Raw genomic sequence first — 11,415 nt, 5'->3', positions numbered from 1 at the left:
AGCAGCTATACTGGAGGGGGGGTAGAGGGGGGGGTCCAAACTTGAGGGGGGAAAATAGCGTGACTTCGTATTTGGCTAGACACCCGCCGACCTTTGCTCTGGAGGTGATTAGCGTCACGCCCCCCCCCCCCCCCCCCTCCCCTTTCCCCTTTCTCGCTCTTGCTCGCTTTGTCAGCAGAGGCCTTACGTAACAGGTATTACGCTATATGCTGCGCTACCTAGTAATGGATTAGGGATTAGGATTGACGACGGCCCGTGCTTTACAGCGCAGCGGCGAAAAGGCCCGGATAACATTGGGACAGGCTCTTTGAGTTGTGCCAGTGGCTGCCTGCCTGCCTGTCTGCCTGCCTGTCTGTCTGTCTGGCGGGCTGAGTGGGCGGCGGCCTGTCAGCTGTGAGCATGAGACAGTATTTCACCCTCAGGGACGGGGTGTCGACGCCCGCTGATAGATGAGATTTGTCTCAAAGGTCAGCGGTGGCCGTCCCGTATTATGCCCCTGCTACACACTGTCCGATTTATGACAGAGCAAGACACACATGCACTCTCCATTCACTCTTTCAACCCCCCCCAAAATATATATATATCTCTATTGACTTCACCTCCCTCTGCAGGTGTTCTACAAGCGCGCGGACATGGCCATTGGCTCGCTGACCATAAACGAAGAGCGCTCAGAGATTATTGACTTCTCGGTGCCCTTTGTGGAGACGGGGATCAGTGTGATGGTGGCCAGGAGTAACGGGACGGTCTCACCCTCTGCCTTCCTAGGTGAGATCTTCCCTGAGGATTTATTTGGCTTGTCTCGGGGGGGGGGGGGGGGGGGGGGGAATGTGTACAACATTACTTACTCAAAAGAGAGATATGGCGAATATCAAGCCACGGTGTAAATCAATGCTAGAGGATCTCATAGTTTACCCACCTTTTTATTTGCGGAATAGAGTTTAGCCACCTTTTCATGCTGATAAAAATCTTTAGGATGTGAATTAATAATATACATGTTAATAAGTAGTATCAGTTTTTCATTTTTAAGTTCTACTGATACCACTGCTGCTGTTTTGCAAACCCTCTTAATGGTGTTGTTCATGCTTTTTAATACCTTTCATTCATAGGTTTCTGATTAATATTTTCTATTATTGAAACTGTTGCTTCTGTATGTTTATATAGCTCCCATTTAACCCCATTATTAATATTCTATTTTTCTTTGCTGTATCTCTATTACTATTTGCTGCTGCAACGACCCATTTCCCCTACGGGTATCATTCAAGTTTCATCTGATTTTATTATTATTAATAGAGTTATTTAAGGAAGGAAAAAAAAAGTATTATTGATTTTTGTTAATTTTGGAGGTTGTTTGCTTTTTGATGATCACCAACTGGAGCCCATAGTTTACCCACCTTTCATATTTACCACTACATCACTGATTACAATACAATACTCAACTGTGATTCGGTAATTTCCATTTCTCTGAACATTTCCATTTCTACCCTTGTATTAATAGATGAAGGTTATAATCTTGAGTTTTCTGGCCAGCTATCGCCTTTCTTTTCCTTCAGTCTGTTTTACCTCCTTCACTCTTGTCGTCTTCCCCTGCAGAACCGTACAGTCCGGCGGTGTGGGTGATGATGTTTGTGATGTGTCTGACCGTGGTGGCAGTCACAGTGTTCGTCTTTGAATACTGCAGTCCAGTGGGCTACAACCGCAGCCTGGTCAGCGCCAAAGGTGAGTCCCCCCCCCCCTCCATCTGCTGAGGCTCCCTCCTCTTGGATCAAACACAACAAGAACAGCAGGCTAGAACCAGATAAGGCTATGGCAGCTTGACGGAAATGCAATAGTTGAATTTTCCCTGTCCCTTTTTTTTTGAGTGCAAGGTTTATTGATTCAAGTCAAGTTTGTTTATTTATATAGCCCTTTATCACAAGCATGTCTCAGAGGACTTTACAGAGAACGTGTCTAGCTAGATCTAACTAAACACAATCAGTGGTGAACAAAATTATATAGGACAAGCATAGCGAAAAACACAAGGTAGGCAAGAGCAGATTTTAACAAGACAAACAATCTAGTTGGAAAACTTGGAAGACACCTTGGGCGGGTTGAGGCAAATAGGGATCCCCCCCCCCCCAGGATTGATTGATTGATTTTCTATGTGCAATCAACATGTGACACGTCTTTATTCAGATTTATATCCTGTGTTACGACGAAGGCTGAGGCCTCCAGGGTCGTCTCAGTGACTTTAGACAGCATAGGAAATATTTCTTGCCATAAGCAGGAAAGCTTTGGGCGGTCCCAGCACATATGAACTAAAGAAACCTGGGCCTGTTTGCGGTGGTCGCACATAGGATCAGTTCCAGGCAAACCGAGATACTGCAGTTTCACCTTGGTCCAGTGAAGTCTATAAACTTTCTTATAATGGATGACGAAATGCCACAGAGGCTACGTTCCCCCCTCAGACCTTCATGCAGCTCATATCAGATTTTTTTTGGATGACTGTTCACATCTATTCAAAGGTGTAACCCACATCTGATACCGATATGAACTGACAGCGATGTCAAAAAGACACACGTGCGCAGAGTAACAATAACAAAAAGGCATCACATCCGTTTTTGTACCTACGCTCTGCTATTTTCGAGTTTGGGTTTTGATTGAATTGAGACGTCTCCCCAAATACCAGTCAAGTTGGCTAATTCACTTTCTTTCCATCGCTGTGTCTCGTTGTCCTGCATGCTAACGCCGGCTCAGCCGAGCTGCCAAAATGATGACAGTTGTCTCAGGTGAATGACATAAGATTTACTTATTGTCATGGAAACGCTGGCAAATTCCTATTTGAGCGTTCAAATAAAAGTCATATCCAGATTGGAATTTAAAAAATGAGACTCCATGCAGCTTTTTGCTGTTTACACTGATTAGAAAACATCAGATCTGAGTCGCACGTGAGGGAAAAAAATCAGAATTGGATCACTTTCAGCTGCAGTGTGAACGCAGCCTTCCAGATAGACGAGTATATTCTCTCCAATGCTTTCGTTTGTGATCTTGAGTCGTGTCTTTATACCCCCTCTGTAACACGCTCTCCACTTTCTCCTCCCTAGATCCCGGAGGTCCCACCTTCACCATAGGGAAGTCGGTGTGGCTGCTGTGGGGAATCGTCTTCAACAACTCGGTCCCCATTGAGAATCCTAAGGGCACCACCAGTAAGATCATGGTCCTGGTCTGGGCTTTCTTCGCTGTCATCTTCCTGGCCTCCTACACAGCCAACCTGGCAGCCTTCATGATCCAGGAGCAATACATCGACACTGTCTCCGGACTGAGCGACAAAAAGGTAGGAAGGCTGTGACATTGACAGTCCTGTGTGTGTTCCTGTATGTTTGGGAGGGGGGGGGGGGGGGTGACGTTGGACATGCTGTCGTGTTTGATGTAAGGCTTAGGCAAAACACAAAGTGCTCTATTTTGGGTGTGCAAACAGTGTGTGGTGCGGCTACAAGAAAAGGCAAACAGCCGGCTGGTGGAGTGGCAATGTCATGCCTGTGACTTTTCACTTTCCCACAACACGTCAACGGGTTCACAGTGCAAGTGGTGAAATTGAATTACAACCCCGGTGTCTTTAGATGGGGATGTCTGTGAAAAGCCAGTGAAATGTAATACACAAGTGGATTTCCTGAGCAGAAAGTGATTATAATTTCCAGTATTATCTTATGCATATTTGTCTGCCCCGAGGATGTGCTTTATAAGAGTATTGACAAGGAAATCCATGTTAAACCGTCAGTGCAAGAAATGATTTGTAGACTCTTCGCTTGCAGGCACTAAGGGATTAAAGAGGCATTTGAGGAAAAGACCAAGATGTCCACTGCTCATTACGATTCCAGAAAAGTCATTTACAATTCTTGCCTCATTATCCATTAACTCTGGTATGTAGACAGAGACACAGAGAGAGGGAGAGAGAGAGAAACAGAGAGTCATTTTTGACAGCGAGTCCACAGATTAATATTTGAATAGCATTGAGCATGGCTCATGCAGGGAGAGGAGAAATGAGGTGCTGTTTGTCCAGCTGTGCCGGACCCCTCAGGTTAAGAGAATGTAAATGAGGTACAAGATGAACCCATACAAAGTGACCTTGTATCAAGTGTTTCAGAGGAGAGTGTGATGGAGACAACCAGAGCTGTTCTGAGGACACCGGGCTTGTTGAGGCACTGACAGACGATTACATCATTCCTATGTAGCCTAATGGACATTTCACTTATAAGATATGACTTTATGCACGGACACCATGGGCAGGTCCTTGTGACATGGTAACTGTCACTCTGTCAAGTCTGACATCTGCCTCCCTCATTCAACCCACTGTTTGTGTGAGCGATGCCACATTTCTGCCCTTGGCAGTATGCAGATTGCAGTTTTAGTTGTACAAATATTTCTTGGAGGCAGAGCTGCTCTAGACTGCAGAAATAATCTCATAAATCTCATAAATCTGGTTGAGATAAACCTCAATGGACAGAGCCAAAGAAACAGTTTTTCAGAACACGTCAGCTGGCAAACTTGAATCGCAAACAAGGAACTCTGGTCAAAATATAAATGAAACTATAATAGCAATGAATTTTTCATTCATTTATGGCCATGGCATTCATGACCTTCAGGAAGGTCAGCAGCTAGCTAACTAGCTTATCAACATAGCTGAAGGCTAGTAGTTTGAACTTGGAAGGTCAGCTAGGCTAACTAGCTAACATAGATAATTTAGTATGGCTAGATTGTATTTTTTCAGTTAGTAGCAAGAGCTCTAGGCTTCATAATATTAGCTTCCTCCTCTCTAAACTCTTGTCTTTTTCATTGGGCTTTAGTCTAACGTAATTTAGTCAGAAATATTGTGGTTCTTTGGCTCCGCCCACAGAGGTTTAACTCAACCAAAGAGATTATTTCTGCCTCCAGAGCAGTTGAGAAAAACCAATAAGTTGTATACAGAAAAGGCTTCAATAACATGTCGTCAAGTTGTAGTGAGGGACCTTAAGCTCAGCTGCAGTGCCGCCCATGTGCAGCATCTCATGGTATTGGTGACACTTAGCACCTACAGTAATGGAGGGCGATACTACAGTGTAGAGGCCATTCACTAAAGCTTGGTCTTGTAACCTTGGTTTGTGGTAGCGGAGCACGCAGACTGAGTATGCCGATGCGGTTTAACCAGCAAGGCAAAACACATTCACCTCTAGAGATTGTCCTAGGTTTGATTGGAGACTGCAGCAGAGGTCTTCATTTGCGTAGAATGGCCTGAGATGACATTGCCCCATTTCTCAGAGACAAAGTGTAGCTCAAATTGCCCCTTTGCTGATATATTTGCATGAGGATAATGAAAAAAGTACAATTTTGTCAGTCGTATTCCAACCCCCTCCCACTGCCCATACCCGCAGCTAATTAAATGCATATGGTGCGGCCAAAAGCAAAAGGGGAAAATGAGGAGTTCATTTTTTATTGCAGACAGGGGAAGGGTGAAGCAATTTCTGAACCCTCAGGAAACCACGGCCTGGTTAATTTCTGGTCACTGTGTCCTCTAATCATAGAATTAGATGTGCAAATTAACAGAGCAATAGGCAAGCAAGATAACTGACTAAACAACACTTGAGAGTTCAGGCAGAAATCCCAAGAGTGATTAGGTGGTCAATGTCATTGTGTTAGTTTCTCAGAGCTTTTGATCCAGGCCTTAGAGCTAGCTGGGTGCTTCTAAGTGACAGAAAATAGTAACTGGATGACAAAACAGCCATCAGGGTAATGGTGTAAAAAACAGAATATGATTATATGCTCATATGCCAATGAAGCACTCAGGTTAAAGAGTTTCGTAGAAAAAATGGCACAATTCTAATCAATTGCAGTCTCTTATGACATATTTTGTGTAACGAATCAATAGCATAAATCAACAATTTCCCCTTTTTTCGCCTTTCTCAACAGTTTCAGAAGCCGCAGGAGCAGTACCCACCGTTCCGTTTTGGTACGGTCCCAAATGGCAGCACCGAGCGCAACATAAGGAGTAACTACCCAGAGATGCACTCCCACATGGTCAAATACAACCAGAAGGGAGTGGAGGATGCCCTCAACAGCCTCAAAACAGGGTAGGCTCCTGCCAAGGATTCGCATAAACTCCAAAACATAAAGCAGCACAGGGGAGAGCAGAGCCAAATCGTTATGTAATTACCATTCGAGTTCAAAATCCTTTTCGTTCCCCCTGCTAGGAAACTGGATGCCTTTATCTATGATGCTGCTGTGCTGAACTACATGGCTGGGAAAGACGAGGGTTGCAAGCTGGTGACCATTGGCAGCGGGAAAGTGTTTGCTACCACTGGTTACGGCATCGCCCTGCAGAAGGAGTCGCGCTGGAAAAGGCCCATCGACCTGGCCCTGCTCCAGTTTCTGGCTGATGGTAAATTCTTCATATTACAGCAGACGATGAATACAGAAAATAATACTAATAACACCAGTAGTAATGATAAACTTTACTTGTACTTCTTCCTGTGACCCTGAATAGGAATAAGCAGGTAAAGACACTGAATGAATGCATGGATTTGAGTCTACAAAGTGGTTTTACAATCAAATAAAAGCAAACTTCATACTCATAAAATGATTTAAAACAAGTAAAATCAAGAAAGCACCACAAGATAAAGAGGTAAGAATAGAGGGTAACAACATAATAGCAACAAATAAGTGATTTAAACGATGATACTGACTCTGCTAATAAGCTCCTCAGGCAGGTCGTTCTGAAGCCCAGTCACCTTTAGGCAGAAATATGCAATAGATGTGAATATAGGTGCATAATGGGAATAATTGGTGTATGCAGCACAGTGCATAATATAACTGAGAGACCAGAGACACATGCACTGTGATGTTACACCATGGATTGACGGAGATAATCAGCAGCTAAGCCACATGATTAAGACTGGGGACCCATGCAGTTTTAGGTGACAAAGGGTTAGACAAGGGCTGGCACAAACACAAAGACAGTCACAACAACCAGAGCAGGAGAATATTAAGATAATACTCTCTAAAGCCCTATTCGAATGGGACTAATATCACCTGAGGACATCCAGTGATTTGTAACAATTGCGGAGATCATCAGTGATTTTGTGAGGTGGAAATTCCAGCGCAAATCACCTGCTATATTTTGGGGAAGACAGAGGTCGCCTGATAATACTAATCCTGTTCAAACTGATCTCTTGGAAATGTCAACCTTAATTTGCCTTTGGCCGTGCAATTTCGTTCTCCTCTTCCTCTAGACAAGCGGTTTCTGTTTTTTCCCTGTCATGAAAAATAGAGGCAGAAGTGGAATCTATAGAGGAAGGTTTTGAATGCAATTTTGGTGGAAACTTTAGGTTTTGCTTTGCTAAATCGGAAAGTGAAGGGAGTGGGGTAATTCATTAATTACATGAGATCCCCACATAATTCCTGTCCCGTGCAAATAGGGCTTAAGCCTCTATTCTGCCCTCCCCACCCACAGGTGACACACAGAAGTTGCAGACCGTCTGGCTCACAGGCATCTGCCGCAATGAAAAGAAAGAGGTGATGAGCAGTAAGCTGGACATCGACAACATGGCGGGGGTCTTCTACATGCTGCTGGTGGCCATGGGCCTCAGCCTGCTGGTCTTTGCCTGGGAACATCTGCTCTACTGGAAACTGCGACATTCGGTCCGCAAGTCGGAGCGCCTGGACTTCCTGCTTGCCATCAGCAGAGTAAGTCATCCTTCCCATGTCTGAAGTCAGGAAAAGTCTTGTAATTGAGATAAGAGACAAGATGATTTGTGTCCTACCATTAATACAGGGTGATGTAAATACATAAAAGATAACAGGTTGTGCATCTTCGTACAATAATGAAAGTAGCATTAGTTAATATAAACGAGGTGCAAAATACTATAATAATACTGCTGCTTTGTCATTTGCTTTTTTGCTTGAGAATGAGGCTTTTTAGCCTTCGTAGCTGAAATATTTTGTGATATAAGTTGCTCGCTTGTAGCACTGTCCAGCAGTTGAAAATGGGGAAAGCGGGGTCTTGAAACTGTAATGTGTAGGGAGTTTTTATTCCAAAACAGAGCTGAAAAGTGAGTTTTGAAAGCCAGAAATCTCAGCAGCTGGCTAAGTAATTGTTTAGTCATTGATAAACAACTCAATAAACCCCCCGTGTATAAATTATGGTTATTTTGTGCTATGGGGCAGTAAAAATCGTACACACTGTAAATTTTTGTAATTGTCAAAAGTGCAGTGTGAGGACCAAGGCTGTTCTTGTGGCATCCACAAATTTGCGTGACTAAAGCTCTGTAAATATAATATTATTCAAGTATAATTTAATTCTAAGTGCAGCGCACTTAAGCAACACAACACGTTTTTTTGCCCTCAGAAGTTCTTATAGTGATGTCAGAGCCTTGCTACTTGTAAAAGTCTCCAGCTTCCTTTTGAAATATTCTTCAAAATATAGCTTCAGAAATCTTGGAAATGCAGTAAGTCAAATCGATACACATCCAGAATATTTCAAGGGCAGTGAAGATAAAAATGATAATAAAATAAAATGAGTAAAAAGCAATAAAAGGACTTTATGGATACTCAGTGAAATATTGTGATGGTCGTGATCCATGAGAAATTGAATTTAAATTGCCCCATTAACAAACCTTCATCTGAGTGTTGACAGTGGTGAGAGGTGAGATTACGCATTCCAAACCGATGCCTATTTGAAAGTAAAATAAAGCTGGTGGAATAAAAATGGAGAAACTAATATAGCAAGTGCATGATCAGCAACTCATTCATTTACATGCCTGAGCTGTTTTGAAGACCAAGCTGCATGCAAACAACATTTCAACACACAGCAACCTGGAGATAAAACCGTTTTGAACAATAGTGAATCTAATTCAGCAATGACAGTTTCCCGTGTAATTGTCTTCACTTCATTTGCCAGGCAAGTTAATAGGTATTTAATTTGCTCAAAGTGAATAACAACACCAGAAATACCATGACCAAAGTCATTATCAGAGACTGCGGCAAAACATAATTGAAACCTTTGGGATTTTTATGTTCATTCTAGTATCCAGTGGGATTTTTTTTTGGATCGTACTGTAATTTCCCCCTCCTGTCTCTCTGCAGGGCATCTACAGCTGCTTCAATGGAGTAGAGGAGACCGACCGCAACGGGAACATGCAGAATCCGGACGTCACCACCAACTACACACAAGCCAATATGCTGAAGATGCTGAAGACAGCCAAGGACATCGTGTCCTCAGCCAGAGTGGAGAACTCCCTGGACAACGCCACCAAGACCATAGAGAACTGGAGCAGGCGTGGGGCCGACAATGTGCGGGCTGGCCTGCCACCCACAGTGAGAACCACAGACCTGGCCCACGGCCGCCTGCCCTACATCTCCAGCATCACGGACAACCACTCTCCGTACCCCCAGAGGGCCCTCACACCCACCTTCCCCATTCATTATGCGGACCCCACCACCCAGCCCCTGCTGGATAAGCCCCGGGTGGTGACCCGGCCCACCCCGCTCCGCTACACCCTGCCCGCCCGCGGCAGTCAACACATCTTAGAGAGGACTCTGCCCATCTCCAGCCTCAGCAGCCCTCACATCGCCATGAGGGACCCCGTGACCCCCAGCACCTCAAACCCCCACCACAGCAGCAGGCTGTATGTGGAGAACCAGGCCCGGCACCCCACCTCCTCCTTTGTCCCCTACAGGGAGTTCCAGGTGCCCGACATCTACGTGGAGCACAAAGGGCCACTGAGGAGGAAGTTCAGCTACCCCCCTGATTGCGTGACCCGGAAGAAGAGGTCCCATAGCTATGTGTTCGACGCCGCAGACCCCAGAGTGAGGAATGACTATGATGAACCTACGGCCTGCCTTGCCGAGCTGAGGGCCAACCACCTCCTGAACAACCACGCCCCCGCTGCTGCAGCCATGGCCTGCGCTGCAGGTCACTACCCCAGCGGTAGCACCAGCTGCAACTCCTGTATGAAGTCCTACCTGGAGCCTGAAATGGATGACGTACCGCTTCTGGGGAAAGACAAACTCAACCGCCGCGCCTCGTTTCTCAAAGCCACGTGGGGCAACGACAGGATCCGGCAGGTGGACGAGACGAAGCCCTCCACATCCGCATCTGCCTCCACCCGCATGGACATGCCCGACCTGTTCCCACGAGTGGTGGTGGCCAATCCAAAGCCCCACAAGCTCTACGGCAGCCTGGGGAACAACCTGTCCTGCTACCCCCTGGCTGCTGAGCCTGCCTACTTGGACCCGGCCCACATGGGCTCCTACCCCTACAAGCAAAAGCTCAAGTACTCTGAGTCCACCCGGCTGCCCTCTTACAGGGAGGCCATCCTCCAGAACGCCGCCGCCCTGCGCCGCTCCTCCTCCACAGTGGTGCACAGACACTACTCCACCTACCTGAACTCTTACACAGACTTACCAGTGTATGTGGGGCCGCTGGCCCAAGGACCGGCCCAGTTCTACGACAGCTCCAAGGACATGTGCCACTTGTTCCCCTGTACCAGCCACTGCCCAGATAACGCGGCACTGATGCCTCGTATGGGCGACAGGCAGGTGGTTTATCAGAACAGCATGTTCGGCCCTTATGATGGTGCAGGGAAGCGGGAAGACCCGGGGTCCGGGAGCAGAGAGCGGAGGCAGGTTTTGGTGGCGCGCAGAGTCAACAGTCCCTATGTGCCAAAGCCCTGGGGCAGGGTATCCAGTCTGGAGTCTGAGGTTTGAGCCCCCCTTCCTTACTGGACCTCCACCAGGCTGTCAGACTGAACCCTCTGAGCAGGGAGACGCGCCTGGGGATGCTCCCCTCAGCCTTTGGTTAAAGCAAAAATTAAACTCTATACCAATAGTGGACTTGAGAGTGTTTACTCTCAATTATCAGTGCAATAATATCTTTGGCAGCGCAATGTAAAAGAGAGGACACTGACAAGCAAATTACTGCTGGGACTTTGTACGCCAAACTTAATACACTAATAAAAGAAAAGGCAATGTTGAATAGTATTTAATACATTCAAATTTAACCTGTTGATTGTTATTTAAAGGATTTTTAAATGCTGTCTTGCTATGTGAGAGAGAAGTCTGGGAGACAATATACTGTAGCCTCTCTGATTACCAGTTACAACATTTTTTTTCTCTTTCTTTCAAAACCATTTCGGTACCTTCCATTTCAATTTAGAGATGAATTAATATGAGAATAATTTTGGGATCAAACCACAGAAATGTCTTCCATGGCTTTTGTAAATCCAGGACCTTGGGTGCGCCGTCTGTCTAAGGCTTTCTGCCCCAGTGGTCACTAATATAATTTGACTGGGATTTTAAAAAGGGAAAAAAGATAAAAGTATCATATGTATTTCCATTGTTACACTACCCTTTAATAAAGAACAAGGCCATCTCAAGGGCCTTTTGGAAACATCTTCTCTGTCCTTTAAT

At 45.5% G+C, this 11,415-nt stretch overlaps 1 protein-coding gene across 1 annotated transcript; it reads left to right on the top strand.

Annotated features, from left to right (window-relative positions):
* Positions 1 to 611: 611 nt before the first annotated feature.
* On the top strand, positions 612 to 10,713 carry grin2ca (glutamate receptor, ionotropic, N-methyl D-aspartate 2Ca; the record flags this gene model as incomplete). Its single annotated transcript, XM_071547474.1, has 7 exons — positions 612 to 765; positions 1,591 to 1,716; positions 3,081 to 3,310; positions 5,920 to 6,080; positions 6,201 to 6,388; positions 7,460 to 7,692; positions 9,091 to 10,713. Coding segments are annotated over 7 exons (2,715 nt in total), but the record flags the coding sequence as incomplete, so codon positions are not given.
* Positions 10,714 to 11,415: the final 702 nt, after the last annotated feature.

Source organism: Centroberyx affinis, unplaced genomic scaffold, assembly GCF_046629955.1.
Source record: "Centroberyx affinis isolate AG114_WGS23_722 - 3 ecotype Tasmania unplaced genomic scaffold, CSIRO-AGI_Caff_v1 ptg005952l_1, whole genome shotgun sequence".
Taxonomy (NCBI): Eukaryota; Metazoa; Chordata; class Actinopteri; order Beryciformes; family Berycidae; genus Centroberyx; species Centroberyx affinis.
Note: the sequence above shows the minus strand (reverse complement) of the source record. Positions and strands in the feature narration are given on the sequence as shown.